Source organism: Tursiops truncatus, chromosome 7 (genome assembly GCF_011762595.2).
Source record: "Tursiops truncatus isolate mTurTru1 chromosome 7, mTurTru1.mat.Y, whole genome shotgun sequence".
Classification (NCBI taxonomy): Eukaryota; Metazoa; Chordata; class Mammalia; order Artiodactyla; family Delphinidae; genus Tursiops; species Tursiops truncatus.
The window spans coordinates 15,730,599-15,751,719 of NC_047040.1; the positions used below are offsets into that span (position 1 = coordinate 15,730,599).

Consider the following 21,121-nt stretch of genomic DNA (forward strand, 5'->3'; position numbering starts at 1 on the left):
CAGCATCCCTGAATAAGCATGCAATTTGCTTTTCCTTTGTTAAAACTTTACATTTATACTCCAGTCTGCCATTAACTGAAGTTCTGTGACGGCTCCTAACTGCAGTAGGAGTAGAGGGAAGGTAAGCTTTGATAAAAAGTCCCTCTGTCTTAGTGCATAGAGGTGAATGGGATAAATGATAAAACTAAATTAGTTTGCATTATGAAAGATAGCCTTGCAGGCATTCGAAACTATACTGTGACACTAATGTTCAGGTGCTTTGGAAGTAAATTTGATAAGAAGCTTGAGACTTGCAATTCTTACGTGGGTTAATCCTCGTGTTGATGAATAACATTCACTACCAAAATAGGTTTGTTCGCACTGTCGATGTGATTTCTGAATTTCTGTTCTGGGCGAGTGTGCGTTGAAACTGTAGATAAATTATGTAGCTGCACATACGTGCAGAGATGTGGCTGTATTTGTTATGAGTGGTTCTAGACCTGAGTGTCAAGAAGGACAGTTTGAAATTTACATGTGGCTGACCAGGATATACTGCTGATGGCTTGGTGACTGTGAACTTTTGTACTGAACTTTCTCTGCTGGCCTCCAAAGGAGATTTATGGCTGATGACCTTCTTCCTTGCAGCCGTGTCGGATCCCAGCAGCACGGTCCACAGACCTCAGCCGCTTCCTCCAAGCACTGTACACCAAAGCACTATTCCTTCCACCCCGGACAGCAGCTCTGCCTACTGCCTCTCCAGCACCAGGCATGGATTTTCCAGCTATACAGACAGCTTTGTGCCTCCGTCCGGGCCCTCCAACCCCATGAACCCCGCCATTGGCAATGGCCTTTCACCTCAGGTCAGTCCCGTGTTTCCAGACAGACGATTTGCTGTATACCAGAACCAAATAGTCAATTCCCCGAGGCAGTCATATAATGAATTGCCAAATTTAAACCATAATGTATTCTTTATACAAGCCACATGATTTCAGTTTTCTGGTTTCCTTTCTCTCCACCCTTCCTACGGGCTGTATCAAAAGTTGTAGCTTAGACTTAAAATCCAAGTGACTTTTAATGTAATCACAGAGATTGTATGTTATACTTAGCTGTCAAGGCATTCATCTTCTGCACTCCTTGTTCAGGGTTTTGGGTAAGAGGTTCACACACATTTCTTTTTTTAATGGTATTTGGTCAGCTGATAGGGTTGTGAGCAAAAACACTTAATTAGAAAACACCAAAGCTTTTATACAGTATTTGGAGAGGAGGTTCACAAGTTGTGTGGAGAGAGACCCAGCTGATGACTACAGAACTCTAGGATAAATGAGTTATAAACACACAAATTAGGAGAATTACTGCTCTTTGGGAATATATAGATATTTGAATGTTGTAATTGTTTTTCTAATTTGCATTGGACTATGAGCTTTTCTTGAGAGATTATATTAATAAATTGCCTTGATAATTGCATGTCAGAGGGTTGGTTAAATTTCCTACATGTGGCATCTGTCTGAGGTTGACATTATTAGCAGTTGTTTAAATACAGATCACTTGATTTTATTAGAGAGCACTTGGCCCAGGTGGCGAGGAGAGCTGCCCGCTGAATTTGGAGAAATGTCACGAAGGGGTTGCAATCTATAATTGCAATCGAGAATCTCTTCAGGGCCGAGAGTGAGAGTTTTAACAGCTTTATCTTTTCTTAACCCCCTTTTTCCTCTTGGTGGTTAGAAAAACAGAGAGAAGCTCAGAATGACACAAATGAAAAGTGAAAAGACAATTATACTCAATTACACACTAATCACTGACTATCACTGCTGCCTAAACACCAAGAGGGCATTCTAATAGGCAGAAAATGAGATTTTAATGGCACAAAGGGTGGCCAAAATAACGACTCATATATCTTTGCCTTCTTCGTTTTCTTCAACTTGTGGTCTGCGTCTTGGGAGTGGAGTTCCTGGGCTCTGCACAACGGTGATAACTCCGAGCAGCTGAAAAGTTCAAAGCCGTTGGAGTTGAAAAGAATGAATAGCAAAGGCAATGAAATAAACATTTCTGCCTAAAGGCAAAAGTTCGTAAATCCTTTTTTGTAACAGTGAATGTAATTAAGTTTCATAGATTCCTATAGCACATCCTGGGATAAAAAATAAGAGGTGGCTTTAAGCCTCAGCTGAAAAATAACAACATGAAAACAATGGACATGCTTCCTACAGGACTTTAATACATTTAATTTCCAAGTGCTCGCCTCTGTGAATGTGATTTTGCATGAAAATCATGGATTTATATTAATAGATTCATCTTTAAATGTCTGGATCTATAGCATAGAAGCTTCTTCCACAGTTTAGAAGTAACATCAGAAGTAGTTATCTCTGCAGTTTTATAAGTCATTTGGGGCCATAGAAGAGCTTTTTATGAACATGATTTAGTTGAAAGTTTGCATAAAAGTAAACTTCAACTCGAACCACTTCTGTAAGGTGAGACCCAGGATTCTTTTGGCATTTCTTAGTGTTCGAGCATAATAAAAATAATGACACGAACATGTATTCTCTAAGTGAAGCTCCTAGTTTCTTGTATTATAGATGTCTGCTCTTGTATGTTATAGGAAGTATAAGTGTATTATACTGTGTTATATAAATGCAGGTACTAGCACTTGACCTTGAAACTGTTAATCCTTGATTTCAAGAAGCCTGGCTATGATTCCAGAGTTGGCGGTAGGGTGGGAATCATTCCAATATCAAGCCATGGAAAATTCCACAGGCAACTTCTCCTGTATTTCTTTACTATGCTCTTACACATTATGTTAACTCCTCACTTATTAAATTGCAAATATCCAGGACATCTTGCATTTCTACCATATATTTCCTCCTCAACCCACCACTAGGAACCCATGTTGTCTTAGTTCTCGTAGCATCTCCAGTGAGTTAGAAAAGAAATGAAGAATATGAAGCTCCTCCTTGTTTCCTTAGGCAAAGTTGGAGGAAAAAAGGCTGAGTGAATCAATATCTTGCCAGACATGTTTACAGAAAGATGGAATAGGGACATTAGGAGAGTTGGGAATTAAAACAGATTTCTATAGCCTTTCAGATTTACCATTTCTCAGGAATGCCTCTATTTAAGCAAGGTGGGGAGGTGTGCACTACCCTGTTTGTGATTGTTTGGCTTTATTAAAAATATTGTAAAGAAAATTTGAAAAAAACAGTCCACGTCTAACAGCTGGTTTACCTGTTAACGAAAGAAGAGAGTAAAGAAAGTGTGCTCATGGCTTAGTCTTTTTCCTTGCTATAGAGAAGTGCTTATTAATATACTGGATCATATTACATTAAAAACAGAACTAAACCTGCGACTGCCATTTCTCCTCTTCTCCTCCAACTTTTCCATTTCCTCTGTCTCTATCTGGACGTCTAATATACAGACAAATCAACTGCGGCTCGGAGAGCTTGTGGTCACAGCACTGAGTGAGAGAGCTGGGGCTGGACAGAGGATTCCCAGCTCCTCCTCTCGAATCTCATTCATGATAGCACCCAGTTGGGTGAAGAGGAGATAGGTTTCATAAAAAATAGAGGTGGGGGTCTTATTCATATTTTAAAATCATTTTATAGAAACTAGTTTTCTAAACTTTGGATTTGGGTTAATTAACACTCTTTTTGCTAATGCACTCTTTACATGCTTTTTAAAAAATGTTTATAAATTTATGTATTTATTTTTGGCTACATTGGGTCTTCGTTGCTGCTCGCGGGCTTTCTCTAGTTGCGGCGAGCAGGGGCTACTCTTGATTGTGGTGCGCAGGCTTCTCATTGCGGTGGCTTCTCTTGTTGCGGAGCAAGGGCTCTAGACACTCGGGCTTCCGTAGTTGTGGTACGTGGGCTCTAGAGCACAGGCTCTGTAGTTGTGGCACACAGGCTTAGTTGCTCCGCGGCATGTGGGATCTTCCCGGACCAGGGCTCGAACCTGTTTTCCCCTGCGTTGGCAGGCAGGTTCTTAACCACTGCGCCACCAGGGAAGCCCTACATGCTTTTTTGCTTTACACATTTTTCTTATCAATCTTTTAACTTCCCCCAATAATAAAAAGTACTTCATGGTTATTGTAGAAAATGGAAAAAAAATTTAAAAAGGTATCTCTAGAGTAGGAAAAAAATTCCCCTGGGGAGTCACTATTAATATTCTTGCATATTGCCTTTCAGCTCTTTCTGGGTCTTATGCTTAAAAAAAAAAATACACACACACACACACACACACACACACACACACATATAATTGAGATAGTATGCATGTTCTATGTTATATAATATGTAACTTTGCATCTTACCTATTCCCTGCCTTTACTTTTCATCATAGGTCTTTACCTACCTATTCATTTAAACTGAATTGGAGCTAAAGTTTTTTGAGTCATTATGATCAATTCATTGTAAATCTCTTTAGTGGATGCTATTTTATTTGATTCTTTTCTTAGTGTCATCGAAATTGATGTGTTGTTTGCCATTCAGACTTGGAAATCATGAGTTAGAAAGTATGTGAACCATTGTGAAATCGGCTTTCTAGTTTCTTGTCAAAGAATTAATAGACACTATTATGATAAGCAAATTGTTTCTCTGTTGGTGTGAGGGATGTAGTTGATTTTCCCTTGGGGTCTCTAACATATCAGCTCCCTTGAGCAAAGATTCTTTTAAAGTTTGGAATCAGGGACTTCCTTTTTGGTCCAGTGGGCAAGACTCCGTGCTTCACTGCCCGGGCTGCGGGTTCAGGAAACTAAGATCTCTCATGACCTGCGGCCTAAAAAAAAAAAAAAAAATGCTTGGAATCAGAGCCATTAGTCAAATGGTGTTTCTTAGATTCCCTCAGTGCTTTTCCCAGAGAAATTCTCAGCTTCGGGAGGGATGGGTGTGAAGCAGTGAATCAGGAAAAGGTTCCACTGTCCAGCTGGTGGGATTAGAGTAGTAGTAGACTGACAGGCATCTATGACATTCCAAATCTCAGAATCCTGATGAAAACTTTTAGAAGCTTTGGTCGTATCCTTCCTCAAGTTGCTAAAAGTGTCTGTGTGTTACTGAATCATTGGAAAAGTGTGTCTTGTTCTGAGGGAATCCATAACTGTATCTGGGGAATATTCCCATTTTATTTATGCAAAAGCTGAGGCCAGTGCAACACAGTTAGAGTCACTGGCAGAGTTAAAAGCCAAGTCTACCTCTCTTGCAGTTATTACTAGTTCTTTAATAAACGAAATTACACATTTCACTTGCTGAAGGAGCATAATGCTGTAGAAAGTTTTCCATGGGCTCCAGCACTGATATTCAACTTGATTTTCCTGCAGGAACCGTCAAAAGCCTTCACAGATGGAGGGCTGGGCTTCACACTCCCTCAAAAGCTGGATTTGTCAGGGAACTTGAGATTCTCAGGGATGGGTGGGTTGGGAATAGGCTAATTCCCTTGAAATTTTCTACTGTCTCTGAATTTCTAGGACCATTTGAACTATATAACCCTTTCAGGAGATGAGGCTTTTATGATGAATGACAAAACACGATCTGAGAAGGAAACCATTCAACTCCCTCTACCCTGCAGTAGCACCCTCTTTTGAAAAGTTGTGTTTTCTTGGTGTGGGAACACCACAGAAAGAGCAAAGGGAAATAGAGACCACGTATTTCCCCTCCAAACCCAGCTGGTGTGTTCCCAGCGCCTTCCTGCATGTGCAGGAGAAAAAAAGGAATGCCGACTTGGACTACGGAGTGCCAAGGAAATACTACCATATTCTCATGCTCAAGACGTGAGACTAATTAACGTTTGGCCCATGTTCTTCTAATTAACTTTCCTTTGCAAGAAACATTACCCTCACTGCTCCCCCCACCTCCCAAACACGCAGAGCCAAACCCCCAAAACAAGGCCAATTAAATGAACACACTTATATCGTTTCAGGCACCCCCCTACTCCTACAAACACCACGGTTTCTGGTGACAGCTTCTAATGATTTCTTGAGTGAAATACAGTATCAGTGGGTTACACTATGAAGTTATCTAGGAAGCTTTTTTTTATTGTTATGTAGTATACAAAAATGGGCCAAGTTGGCTGCATTTAGGGTTCATCAACCATTGCAAATGATTCTTTGAATGTTTTGGGTTTGGTAAAACCTAAAACACATTTTGCCAAGCACTTTTCCTCCTTAATTTTTCAAACTGTATATTTTAGGGAAAATTTGATCCATATGGTTTTGATTCATTTACTCTTATATCATTGACATTTTTTTTTTCCTACGGAGCCATTTGATATCCAAGAAGCTTTCTGAGCCTTTCCTACGTTCATTTTAAGCATTTTCCTCCTTAAAAAGAGGAAGTCCTCTTTGTAACCTCAGAGGCTATAAATTTGGAGTACTCTCTCAATTCAGCAATACTTAAAAATACATTTGGTATAAATCTGGATTATTATGAACACATTTTATGTTTAGAACAGATGGGCCGATTTTCGTTTCTGGTTTATGAGTGAAACCAATGATAAAATAAGAAAATCGGCTTAAATTACAAAAAAAAGGTTTGTTATAGACAACTTCTAACTGTTATTAATAAATCCCCACAGTAAGATCTATGCTCAGAGGCCTCATTTCAAATTTTGGCCAGGTTTGTGTAAGATGTAATTGAATAACCAGTACACCTGTCCTATTTCATGGATAATGTACTGAGGAAAGAAAAAATTCTCATAAAGATTTGTGTACCAGGCTTAAACACGCTTGAATGTTTGCTCACCACTCAGCACCTCAGGAACAAAGAGTAGGTCTGCAGATCTCATCAAGTTTATCGACCATTCATCTGTTAAGTCTGGTTGAATCATCACAGCTCTGTGGGGATGAGATCCTGCCTCTGAAACGGACCCAAGAAAGAGCAGATATATCTTTACACTAAGGAGGTTGTGGTTAATGGTGGAAGACGTCAGGATACACTTTTGTTCTTATTCACATTTTATAAAAGAAAAATTTTAACTCCACCACCCATCCAGCTACTTTTAAAGAATAATATTAAAATTGAGATTATCAGTGTGTAATGTATGTAAATTGCATATTTGGTGTCAGCTACGCTTATTAGGCAGCTTCTCCACTTCATGCATATATGTATTAGACTGTCGTGGTTCCATTTCAAATCAGATTTCAATTGCTCAGCACCGTTTCTTTTGACAAACATTTGTTACTCCTGAAACTTACTAGGGAGAAGCATTTAAGCATTAATATGTGTACACAGAACTCAAGACTGCTTTTGATTTTGCTTGTCATTTCCTGGACCACAGTGTTCACAAGTATCTCAAATTCCTTAGCTGCAAGGCAAGATGAGGGATTTTTGTCCATCGAAGGTGTGCGATTTACTACACATCAGTTTGTTATGCGAATGGGGTATAGTCATTCAGCATGGTTGAGATGGGTACTTTTCTGTTTTGTATAGAGAGAGTATCCTTTTCACTGTGGTATAGCAATTCCTTGGTCTTCTTTAGTACTGTTGATACATGTAAAAGCAGTAAGATTTACCGTGATGGCGGGGCCAGCTCCTGTTTCAGGAGAGCTATTTTTCTGGACATTTTGGGCACACATCCAGAAGCTGCTTGATGCCAGGCCATTTGTTTTGTCCATTTCACACACAGGTTGCAGATCCTGTGCCCTCAACCTACCTTTATCATCGTGAAGAACCAGACAAACAGGTGGCCTGCCCCCAACTCATTTCCAAACAAAGGCACTCCCCTCTTACAATTTCCAGAAATTCATCTGTGGAAGAAAAAGGAGTGCTTTTGATTAAAGAGATTGATTGGGTGTCAAACAAAGCTTGGACAGAGAGACATTCTGTGCAAGAGTGGCAGCCTCTCCGAAGATTCAGCCTCCTTCTGTTTCATTTCTAAAGCAACTCATGAGCTCACAGCCAGGGCTGCAGAAGCCTTTTACATGTTTATGAAGGCTCAAGGATGTTTACGATCATAACTAAGCCCATTTCAGCTACACCAGAGTAACCACTGGCCATTTGCATGTTTCCATTCCTCCATATTAGGTTTTCAAGATATTCTGCTTCGTGGTGAAAACGTTGTTGCTAATCCATTTGTTGAATCAATGCAGCCTGTAACTGACCTGGTGCCTTTGGTCTTTCTCCGAAGGCTGTGGTTGCTACCCTTAAAGAGCGCGAGGAGAGCCCTGGTTTATGTCAGCTCTAGCCACAGCCTCTCGAGTTAGTTGGAGAATTGTGACAGAAGCAAGTACCTGGCCAAAATCTCCTTTTAAAAGAAAGGAAGGGAGCAGCAGCCACCAGTGACTGAATCTTACGTCATGTCACTGAAATGAGCCACAAGAAAACCTTTCTTGCTGAAATAAAATTTTTTTGTGAATTCAATTGATTTATGTAGAAATTCCATCAGCTACTTTCTCTTGTACATTGGACAAAAAATGTAACAACCCCAAGGTATTTAGGCCCATTTGAATTCCTTTAGCCATTGAAGAGAAAAAATTGAGTGTGATCGCTTGGTCCATAACTAAGCTACTGGAATAAAAAGGTTTTCTTTTTCGTCAGTAAAACATAGGAAAGCCGTGCTGAATTCTAGTGTGAGGCCAATGGTCTGAATCAACCCTTTATATGTGGTTGGAATGCAATGTAAAGCTTTTAATTTATTACTGCATTTGCAAAATGGCAATATCTATAGAAATCTCAATACTTGCATATTTATTCAATTAGAGGCTGAATGTGTGCTTTGTACTGCAGACACAGAAGACTGGATTCAGTCATTCGTTGTATACTATTTTTTTTTTTTTTTAAAGAATCTGTCTCTGCAAAACAGTCTGGGTTTCATCAGAGGTGTATATTTTTCAATGTATAGTGTCATATTTAAAAATTCCTCTCGACGTTTAGCTAGAGTTCAGTAAACTAGAGTTTCTGAGATTAGTGATTGTATTGTCTCCACTGATCAATGGAAAAGATGGTAAATTGGGAGACCCTTTGAGATAGTGCATTTTGTGGAATCAAAGGGTTGTGTTTCTACCTTGCGGGGAATATTTTGGAGCTGTGAGATGACTGGGCAGGCTGTCCTCAGCACTGAACTAATGAAGGATGCAGGCATTATTTAAAGAAATAACCATCTTTTCCCTCCACAAAATGCTGATGTCTCATTCTGGGTAGCTTGCATTACAAAAGCTAATTAAACAGTTGTCGATTCAAAAAGCCTTTATATCACTTCTCGGCCTTTGGGCTAAGATCAAGTGTAAAAACCCTCTAAAGAGCCGACCCTCTATATATAAGATTCCAAGGGAAAATTTCTAGTTCAGTATGAACCCTTCTGTGACACTTGTAGGCAGAATTTCTTACTTTAGTCTCCGTTGATGCTACATTAGTGTGTTTATACCTTGTTAAAATACATACCACACTGTATTATAACATATCCATCCCCCTTTGGACCATGAGCTTCTAGAAGCATGATACTAGGTCATAATCATCTTTGAACACCCAGAAACCAAACAGTGTCTCATAATAAAGGCTTGTTCCCCAAAGTGGGCTCTTTGAAATAGTGGTTTGGGGAAAAAGGATTTTGAGCCAATGATTTGGTAAATATTTCAAATTATATCCCTTTACCTTTCAGAGTGGCAGTGCACATTAGCCTACTAAAGGCTCTGACGAGCCTTGCAGTATAGAAACATGTTTGTTTAACTCAGTGTTCTCTAATTTAACTGGGGATCCCTTTTGTTGAGTATCAGACTACCAAGTTTTGAGGAACATTTCCTAGGAAGTGCTGAATGAAAAAAATGGGTAGAGACCCAACTCATGATTTGTCCATTTCTAGAACTGTTCTTTAATTTTTTTTCACTAGTGAATGTTCCTTCTATTTAATGTCTGATGTTATCTCCTGCTTCAATACATTGTCACCCTCTGCAAGTGACCTTAGCAGGAAAAAGAGTAATTTTAAAGAAGAAGCTATTAACTGCTTAATAATGTTAAGATAGGCAGAAAAAGGGAGTAAAAACAGAGAGAATTCCTGTTTAGTAGATTCCAGTACTTAACAGCCACTCACTAGCTGTGTGTCTTCAGGCAAGTTGCTTAAACTATCTCAGCTTCTGTTTCATCCTCCTGTTAAACTTGGGAGATATTGCAAAAGAGTCACCCTATAGAGCTACGCTGAGAAACACAGTACTTAAAAGGATTAAATGCATTTTGATAAAGTGATAATACTGTTTGTTGCAACAGAGCTCTCATTATTGTTTGCTGAAAAATATCATGCAGGCCTCTGACAAAAAGACATACTTTTCTTTGTCCCTGGTGAATAAGACAAATGTGGAAGCTGAATACCATCAAAGGAAAAGCAGTTTCTTGGTGGACTGGAGTATTTTAAGGTATTCTACTCAGACATTTTAAAGACCTAAGGACACATATTGGTGTCCATTCAGAATGCAGTCATTGTAATGCTACTGGGATATGATACTCCCCAGAAATACAATGTACAAAAATTGGTTTTGTTTGAGTAATTCAGATCACAATAACATGAGAACCCACTACAATGAAAAGAAGAGGCAACCATCCTTCATTCCATGGGGCTAAGAGTAGGGAGGGGACAGGGTTGTCCTGTTGTTTCCTATTCTTATTTTGATTTATTGACATGTAATTTTAAAAAATTATTTATTTATTTATTTTTGGCTACCTTGGGTCTTCGTTGCTGCACACGGGCTTTCTCTAGTTGTGGTGAGCGGGGGGCTACTCTTCGTTGCGGTGTGTGGGCTTCTCACTGCAGTGGCTTCTCTTGTTGCAGAGCACGGGCTCTAGGTGCACGGGCTTCAGCAGTGTGGCGCACAGGCTTCAGTACTGTGGCACACAGGCTTCAGTAGTTGTGGCTCACGGGCTTAGTTGCTCCACGGCATGTGGGATCTTCCCGGACCAGGGCTCAAACCCATGTCCCCTGCATTGGCAGGCAGATTCTTAATCAGTGTACCACCAGGGAAGCCCCTTGAAATATAATATTGACATGAACTCATTTTTAAAAAATCTACAGTCTAGCTTTTATGATACTAGATACCTCAAAGGCAGGAGAATCTTATGAACGCTATACTTCTCTCTCACCAGCAAAAGAGAAAGGTAGCTAAACAACAGGTGCAAGGTTTTAGAAAGTAAGGGGCAATCTAAGTAATTTTGATTTAACTGATTGGGGAGTATTCCTTTTATCACTAAATTACAAAGACTCTATTCTGTCAAGATCTGTAGGAGCAGATTTAATTTCTGTAGGTCAAAGAACTATGTATATGGCCTCACTGTGGGTCCTGGAGGTTGCCAGCTACTTCAAGCTGCCTGGGAATAGGAGACATAGCCACTGCCCAATTTACGATCAAGAACACAAGTAAGTTTTCAGGTAGAAAAGCACTGCAACATCTTTATTGGTCCAGTGTCCCTGGAGTCGGGAAGGTGGGGAATTAAAGTAGGTAGGACTTTAGCTTACCGGAATAGTAGCGTCTGGTCCTTAGAAGGCTGTATTCTCAGATGTTGTCCCATATGTATAGGGCTGTTACACATTTCCATGCATCTTAAATGAAAGCTTATTCTGCCTTAACACAAAACCTGTGAAACAGGGCAGAAAACACTTCCCGAACGGTAAGTTCATTCTCAGACTTTTGCAAGGCTGTGCACTGATTTCCCATAGTTAATAGAAACAACTTTCCTGATATCTACTCATTAAATCAGTATCACTTGATCTTTTCAGTTGGCTCTTTGTCCTAAGGACTTATCTTCCTTCACATGAACAGAAGTGTAGGGAAGTTTCTCTTCTGTAATCTTCAGGCGTTTAGTAGATGGAGTCTTATGACATGGACTTTGGGCAGCCGCAGAAACATTTGCCTGTATCACACATGATCTGGAAGAAAGAAGAAATTTCACTGTTGAGCGGGGCAAATTTTTTCCTCCCTCAGTAGGCTGGAATGTCTGCCCTACACACAGTTGTAGTATTGGGTGGAAGGGGAAGTTTTTGGGGAGTGAAGATACAGTGTAGCCCAGCACCCCTATGCTTCAGAGGGGCAGTGTGGAGGTCCTTCTTTCGAAAAGGTAACGTGGACACCTAGGTTATTGTAAAGTTCTGTGTGAATCTCAGACAGAACTGGGCAGTTAAGATTCAGCAAGGTGTGCTTTTAGGAATGGTTATTAGGTGAATCAGCCCTGCATTTTCTTGAATGCAGGCTTAGCTTATGGGCAATTAGAGGTAAAGTTTTAAGCACCATCTCACTGAATTACCGTGGGATGCCCAAGTGTAGAGCTTTTCCCTTTCTGTATTTGGAATCCTAGGTCTCAAGAGGTCAATTAATATTTAGCAAACGTGTCCAGAAGTAGTCATAAAATTAAACCAAGATATATGCTTAATTTTCTACACTCATGTGTTTGAAATGGTGATAGGTTTGAGTGCTAGATAGAAGGCTGCTGTTGTTTCCTGAAATGAGAAGAGTTAACAGCAGGTAATGTCATTCCTCTCAGAAAGAGTTTGAGACTCTCTGTGTTAAGTGATGAATGAGGGTATCTGACCCACATCTGTTTTACATTAGAATGGAACATTGCCCTGACATCGTTAGGAGCATTTGTCAAGATTCCCTGGACAGAGCTTCTGTAAATTACATGCTGCAAATGTGTCAGGGTCAGATAAGAGGATATCATTAACTCCCCCAAGTTTACTCAGGGCTCTGTCAGTCCATCTTAATATGCTAACAGCCAACAATTTTCCTTGAGCCATTTTGCTATATTTTTCATTCACAGAAGAAAAAATATGTATGCTACACCCTACCCCCCCAATATCACACATGTTCTTTTCTCATAAATCATATTAATTGTAGACATGGTCACAAAGCATATTAAATGCAGGCATGCGTAAATGAATTAAAACATATGAGAATTTTATTACAGCCCATGGTGGGTCTAACATAGTCAGATACCAACTGTATGAACCATACTTTTTCATTTAGGTGAAATGAGCTTTTTCTTAATGGGCTTTATTTTATTGATAATAGATGGACACGATATGATTGTTCATCATTGTCTAGAAGTAAACTCTGTATGTGTATATGTGTCTCTTGCAAGCCATTTCTATGCTAATTTTTTTGCCTAGGTTTATATTTTAGTCATCAGTCTCTAAAGAATAGTGCTACCCATTTGACAGCTTAGGTCTATTGAGAAAGAGGTACTCTAAAGAATCAATAAAGTAAAATTCATTCTGTAACTTGTCACAGAGCTGGAGATTAAAGCACATATAACAGAGTTTAACTGAGAAGGTACTCACTGTGATCTTTACAAATGAAACTTGGAAATATACGCACCATATGAACCACACTTGTCTGACACGCATACTTTTGCATCATGTGTGAAACATAGCTACTTTAAAATGTTAGCTAAGGATTAAAGTAAAAAATAAGTGTGTATTTAGCTGGACATTTTACATGCACTGGTTTTCTGTCTGGTTAGGTAAAGGTCAGCCATGCCCTTCCCGTAACTCTGGGTGGGTGAGAAGGTCACCGTCCTTACCTTGCTAGAAACTTCTGCCTTCGGGCAACTTCCCTCTTACAGCTTTCAAACAGACAGGGCCAAAAAATCTAATTATTTAGATGCTAATCAGCTGCAGGATAATTCCCAAGGCATTTGAATCTGAAGACAACATTTTCAGGGAAATCTCCGCTGTTCAAGTTTAGGGTTAGTTACAGCCTCAAAGATACAGTCACTGATATTTAAGCAGAACATAACTCCAGTAGTACCCGTATCGGCAAAAAAACACGTGCATAAACATTTGAATTTTTTGTTTGGTTGTGGGAATAAATTATATCCAAATTTTAAAAGTTTATCATCATTAGCCTTTTGAGAAAAGTGCAGAAGCTATAAAAAAAACCCTTTATGTCATACAAAGCTGTAATTCACAGTGGTTTTCTAAAATGCAACTAAATGTGTATTATTAAATGTTAAATCAGAAAAGCATCTGATTACTTAAGAGCAAAAATGTAAATAAAGACATGAACCAGGATTCCCGCTAAGGAAAAAAAGAAGCGCCTAGACGTACACCATAATTTGCTAAATCATTTTAGATTTCTGATAAGCTCTGAGCACTTTCAACTGATGGCAACATGATAACACTTAAGCCAAGACGGATATTTTCCAGACACATTGTTTTCAATGTAAATCTTAGCTTGACTCATAGTTTTTTATCTTTTATATTTAATCTTACAATAGGAAAATTAATTCAAGAGAAATATGGCATGAAGCAATTGTAAAGAGTTAGTTTTTCCTGAACCATATAATCTTCCAATCAAGATATAAACAACTTCTTTGGAATTCTGAAACTTGAGAATGAGCTTAAAAAGATCTTCAACCAAGTCTCTAATAAAGGGAATGACTGAGGAACCAGCAGAAGTCCCAGTTCAAGATTCTAAGGCTTGAATTTGTTTTTAAAGGTTAGCCATAAAACAATTTAGAAACGGTGTCTGGGAAGTGTTTCGGAGGTAACAAGTTACTGGTATACTTAATAGATTTTTTTCCAGATGTCTCACCTAAGAGTTGTACTCAACTAAAAGTTAAAAAAAATAAAAAATAAAAAAATCCTCCTCCCACCTCCATTCCCAAGGAGACAGAACAGAGATCTTTATAAAAGGAAAACTTTTCCTGTTCATTGCAGTTCCTGGACTCATCTGACATTTAATAAGAATGTGATTGATGTTCAGTAGACAGAACTGATTAGCCCTGAGTCTATTTCTTTTCCTGTGAAATTGTTTGTGAAAACCAGGCAATTGTGTTTCTCTTACCTCAAATTAAAAAATAAAATAAAATCAGGCAAAAATGCCATCCCTGTAATAGAAATAGCTTATTAATGGCTTATGAGGAAAAGTCCCCCACTTGGCAACCAATGGAGATTTTATTTTAGGCTTTGAATTACAAATTGCTGTAGGAAAAGCTTATATGAAAGAGATCCTGACAACATTCTTAAAAAGAAAATATGACTGGAAGACATTCCATGACCATATTGGGGGAGTTCTAAGAAGTCTGTTTACCAACTTTGTGCAGCAGAAAGAAATTTCCATAGCTTCCCTTGAACCACATTAAATAGCAAAATTGCTTTTAAAGAAATGTACATACAAATGTAATGGGACCCTTCCATAGAGATTTGAGGTTTTAAATTATGTTAGGGGAGAGTAATGCATTTTGTATTGATATAGTTATTTTTCTTTTCCAACACAGATTTCCTTTTTAATTTTTAAATAAGAAGCTGTTACAACGATGTACATTTCTCAGGTTTTCTCAGTATGAAATATTGAAATAAATTGCGTTCGTTGTCGTTATTCATTAATTTCCATTTCAGAGCAAATGTAGGGAAGTATTAGTGCTTCTTTTCCCATCCTCATCCAATTCTTGAGAAAGAAGTCATGATTACAATGTGTGACCATCACAGCGGAAAGAAAAACTCGTGGGAGAATATCTGTCTCTAAGCAAGATAACGGGTCTCTCTGGTCCTCTTTATTTTCTCACATTAGCTTCCGCAGGTATTGGGCTGCTGAGCTAAGGGCAGTTGCTAAAGCAGGAGCTGTCACGAGCTTCCGGTGTGTGACAGTCATAACAGTGACACGAAGATCTATCAAGCATCCCTCTTATTCCATTCACACAGCAGCCATCCCTCCTGACTGGACCATGAGCTGGGATGTCTTTAGGACACTGTGCCCTGGCACCTTTAAGGAGCTGTCTTTCTCTTGCCCTAGAATATAGCCTTGGCAGATGGTACTGTATGTTCTCCATCCTCCAACAGATATATTTCAAGGTCTTCCTGTCCTAAGGTATTTTCTAATTCAACAGCTGCAAAAAGTTGCTACGTGAACATCATCAGCTGAATTTTGCTTCTAGGAAGGACTCATCTCTTCTCTTTTAGGATCTTCATGTTTTTTTCCTCCCATATTCAGAATTATTGCGGCCTTCAAAGTTATGCAAACAAGAAATATATGGCAGAGGATTAAAAAAATTTTATCACAAAAATGTACATATAGCTCATGGGAGAGTGTGCATGTTTTGAATAAAATTCTTCTATTACTCTTCAACTGTGGCTGTGTATAGAGTATTCCATTTCTTCCTTAAAGAGGTATACCATTAACAGAATTTCAAGTAAGTATCTTCATGAAGGACACTACTAAAAATATATTTCCTTTTATCCAGTACCACTGCCTATTTTTCTTTGAATTTATACAGTTACAAAGTTGATTTTTCTAAGTGCTTTTTAAAAAAACTTAGCACAGATTATTTACACAGTAAACTATTTGTGCCCTGTGCCATAATCCCCCTTTCATTAAAAATATCACATTTTTAATCTTTTAATTTTCCTTGTCCATTCTTGCCCATTAGACCAGTACACAGAGAGGTACTCCTGATTTGAAAGGAGTGTGTTTGGCACTGAACAACCTCTACTTTAAAGACTTCTCTTCTAATAGACGTTCGTAATTTGGGCTGAAAGAAAATATTTAATAAATTAGTATATCAATTGACATTTATGAATTTTCCAAGTATATACTGCAAAATCATCTACATGAACTCAAAGAAAGGCAAAAAAGAAAAAAATATATATAGATGGAAGAACATTCAGGAAATAAATGCATTTGGGGCTGTGTTCAGGTTTTTTAAATGAGAAAATGAAGTAATTAACTTACTGTAATCAGCAGTGTCTGAGAGCCCCATGTTCTGGTGACTTTTCATTCTCCGTTAGCTGTGACTCTTATTCTTACTTTACTCTGTGACTCTCACTTTCCCCTAATGCCCAATAAAACAAAAGTAGGCTCTGAAACATACAATTTTTTTTTGAATATAAGTAATTTTTAGAGATTTTGAAAAATCTCAAGCTCAAGAAAATTTTGATCCCTTGGCATGTCTTTAAAAATTTCGGTAAGACTGTGTTGCTTTCCCCACACCAGCCCGCCTTCCCATCTGCTCACGCATAGAAGAGCTCAAGGGAAAGGGAGACGAGGAAATGGAGAATAGAGACTTGCCGGGGTGGGATGGTGAGGAGAATCATGGCTTGTTAAAATGGAGGAAGAAAGGGTAATCCATAGAAGGTGGAACAGATTCTGTTTTGTTTTCTCTTTTTCTTTTTTTTTTTTTTTTTTGTCTTTTGGGGCTAATTGAAGATGGATCCGTTTAAAGCTTTATTTCAAGAAGATTTTGTTTAGCTATGAGGGTTATGCAAACCCTTCCCAAAGGGGATTGTGGCCTCACTGGTTTTGGAATCTAATTTAGGAAGCTTTCTGGAATGCGAGATTCATCCCTCCCTCCTGCCTTGCTGGTACCCCTCCATCCAGGATCCTGTGGCCTGAATTACCTTGGTGGATAACCCAAGACCTACAATCAGGGTTGAGTTTCATTACTGCCCTCTCATCTCGCTCTTATTTGTACACTTTAATCTCCATATGCTTCCAACGTCTTAAAATACAACAGGACTAGGATGGAAATACTGTGCAGTCGTGGGTCCCTGCATTGCAGTACTTTGTAAGCAGGTGATATTTTCTGGAAGCTCTTCACTCAGCAGTCGATTTCTTCTGCGATTGCTTTTTGAGTCCTGCCACTGACTTGCATGAAGTTGAGAAAAATCACTTCCTCTCTTGGGTGGCAGTTTTCCAGATGCAAAATTAATTATCTACTTGCTTCCATCACGAGGTGTTGTAAGGGTCATCGAGCCTGTGTTTGTGAAACTTGTCACCGTGCTAATCGGAAAGTTGTTCTGTTATCACAGTTTTGTTTTTTTAAAAGTTCGCTTGCTCTCCAGGGTTATTTAAAAAACCGAGCAGACTTTTATAACATGTTTGCTCTTCAGGCATTTTTTTTAAGTGCTTCTTATGAAAATGTTAGTTTAGAGAAGAAATGAAAGGATTAGGTAATAGGGGCAGTTATTTGCAGAATCATTTACCATTCATTCATTCATTCATTCAGTACCTAATATGTGCCCGCCCTCTGTTAGGTGCTGAGGATATGAAACTCGGTAGATTACTCCCCTCAGAGCTCTCGTAATTCAAAGTAGGTGACCAAGTACTAATTACACAGTAAGAGGGCTGAGGAAAACGCAAGGGAATATCAGGGAGGGTGTACTAATTTCTAATTACTGAAGGATGGCCAAAACGGAGAGTGGAGTTTTCGTGAGAGGGAACTCTATGAAAAAAGACATAGAGATCTCAAAATACACAAAAAGAATCTGATTTGGATTCAACTTAAAAAAATATATAAGCAAATGCCTGTTTAAAATGACATGTGAGACTCCCAGCTGTAAATACATGGTTAAACATGATTCGCTACGAACAGATATAATTTCTTCCTCCTTCCAACCTTCTGTCCCTGTGTCCCTCCTTCTTTGAATTTCCAGTATGATTTTATCACTAGGGGCACGGTGTCCCCTCTCTCCCACCCTCTCTCCTTCCTTCTTTTTCTTTTCCCTTCTTCCCCTACCCTCCTTCCCCTTTCCCCCTCTCCTTCTTTCTGAAACTGCAGTCAGATGCTATCACTGGGCATGATGGAATATCTCTGCCACTTTGAATGGAGGTCACCGTCTTCGGGACAGCTCTTTAACAGCAGATTTCCAAAGAAGTGAAACGGCCCTTTTCAGTTATCCTTTCAGCTACAGGCTAGGGTCTGGTCCTCCCTGCATTCTCACTTCTTCCTAATCTGCCTGTTTATTTTAGGTAATGGGACTCCTGACCAACCACGGTGGGGTACCCCATCAGCCCCAGACCGACTATGCGCTCTCGCCTCTCACTGGGGGCCTGGAACCTACCACGACGGTGTCGGCCAGCTGCAGTCAGAGACTAGACCATATGAAGAGCTTGGACAGTCTGCCAACCTCTCAATCTTATTGTCCACCCACCTATAGCACCACGGGCTACAGTATGGACCCTGTCACAGGCTACCAATATGGGCAGTATGGACAAAGTAAGCCTTGGACTTTCTAGGGGGTAATTACTCCTGTAAGGGTGGAACACTTTAACTCTTCGTTGAGAAAGGGGAGCTGCCAGCATGATTAAGCCTTCCATCCTGGTATCAATTTTGTGGCAAAGCCAGCTGGTTTTTCCAGCAAGGGCTTCCCAGTATAATTATTTTCTTAACCAATGTCAGCAACATCTTGCGGTTATTAATTGCTGAGACGTGAAAGCTGATTGCCACTAGGTAAAACACAAGGGTTGGCCAAAATGAAATAACCTCTGGCATTAGAAACACATGTTCTTAATGAGGTCAGCTCAAGGATCATATGGGGTATAATCCCAAGGACACAGAGTTCTGTCAAACTTGTCTTAGGAATAAAAATATTCGTCTCGATCCTTTGATACCTCGGTATTAAATATGACATTGTCAGCCTGTAGCTGATTTTGCCCCTTGCTGTGAATTGTCCCAGCCTGACCTGAAAAGCTGCATGTGTTTCCTTACAGGTGCCTTTCATTATCTCAAGCCAGATATCGCATAAGTGAACTGTCCACTTGGAGCTTAAACTGGCCCTGTTTCCGGTCTCCACAGCCTAGACGTGAAGAATCTTCTCAGAAAAAAAAAAAAAATCACCCTCTTGGGGGGCAGTCTCGACAGGAGACAAAGGAGAATGATTGATTTTCTTTCTCCAGTAGTTGGTTTCAAATTCTTTTGAACGTGTTGGACAAAAGCAGTGGAGAAAAGGAAGATCCGGAAAAATAAAAGACAAATGCAACATTTTAAGGCAATGATTTAACATGGCTACATATCAAATGTCCCAACTCTTTAGTGCTGATGATCAAGGAGCTAAAACATTCCATTTGTGTGCGTGTGCGTGTGCGTGTGTGCGTGTGTGTGTGTGATTTATCTTGACTGGTTTGGGCAAGCAGAATGTTCTGAAAATATAGTCGGAGAATAAAGTATAACAAGTTTGATGTCCAATGCTGACACTTCTACAACCTTAAAACTGCTCGCTCCATGAAGCAGGAACGGAGGAATCCTTGACTTTTACACACTGGAAATGGATATAAAAATAAATGCCACCATTTTTAGGAAGTTAAGACTAGATGTAAAGGACCTCCCAAATAAATTATTTGTTATCTTATCCTCATCTGTAATTCAGTTGTCAATACATGTCCTGGATGGACACGTCTTGCTAACAGGATATGGGGGAACCAGAAGAAAAGCTTGTTTTCTTTCTCAGTGTGGGAGAGGTGTGTGACATCTGCCCAATGTAGTTTCATTTGGAAGCCAACCTGGGCGGGGGCAGGGCATGGTGGAGAAGTGACGTGCATTCCCACAGCTGCTTATCAGTGTGCAATACTGTGTACCTCATGGATGCCTTGGCATTGGCCAGGGCCATAGAAACAGAATCAGAACTATATTTTTGCAGGTGCTTTATTTTCGCAGCCCATGATTCATTGTGGTAGAATGCAGTGATGTTTGCCATTTGCTGGACAACCAATACCCGGCTCGCTCCTTTTGATTAGAGACCATGTTTGAGAATAATGCTTTTAAAATGACTTCGTTTACATTCTTCTCTTTTCTATGAAAGGCAGGGCAACACCAGAAATGTCCATGTGGCTGTCATGTACTTTTAAATTATACAATAATACCTGAAATTGAAAGATGATAGGAAACTGAGGTTTACATACGTTTGTGTGGTGACATTTTAGAATGTCAATAAATTTGTTTTTTGAGATGTTAAGAGGAACAGGAAGGTGGAATGCAGTGTTATTTATTTCTTTCTATTCTTGGAACCATGAACGAGGTAGGCACAAGTACATTCCTTTTAGAGTTAGGAACTATGACGTAGTGAGTTAGTGAGACTAGACATAGTACTGAGTTTAGTTCCTACGTTGGTCTTAGGGGTGGTGGATCAAGAGAAGCGTTACCTTCGTGTTGCAGCCTCAGCCAACAACAATGTGTTGTAAAAATGTCTTTCCTGTAAAAAGTGCAGTAAATATTTACTATTTATAATGAATAAACAGTTATGAAAACTTGCCCAACACTGCTTTTTTGGGGGAACTGGTGAACGCAGTATTAATAAAAACTTGGAAATGGGGAACCAACAAAGCATATACTTCACTTCTAATCTAATGCCTTTTATTTATTTATTTATTTTTAACTAATTTATTTTTTGCGGTACGCGGGCCTCTCACTGTTGTGGCCTCTCCTGTTGCGGAGCACAGGCTCCGGACGCGCAGGCTCAGCGGCCATGGCTCACG

The 21,121-nt window shown here is 39.4% G+C and overlaps 1 protein-coding gene across 3 annotated transcripts in view; it reads left to right on the top strand.

Moving 5' to 3' along the window:
- PAX3 (paired box 3) overlaps positions 1-20,896 on the top strand; it is a 96,902-nt gene extending 76,006 nt beyond the window's left edge. For 2 of the 3 annotated variants that reach the window (XM_033859665.2, XM_033859663.2), the window contains exons 7-9: positions 625-839; positions 18,620-18,866; positions 19,361-20,896. In XM_033859665.2, coding sequence (XP_033715556.1) covers positions 625-839; positions 18,620-18,866; positions 19,361-19,395 — 497 coding nt within the window. In that variant the 3' untranslated portion in view covers positions 19,396-20,896. The remainder of the gene's footprint in view (positions 1-624; positions 840-18,619; positions 18,867-19,360) is intronic. The other variant, XM_033859666.2, reaches the window with a different exon arrangement.
- Positions 20,897-21,121: the final 225 nt, after the last annotated feature.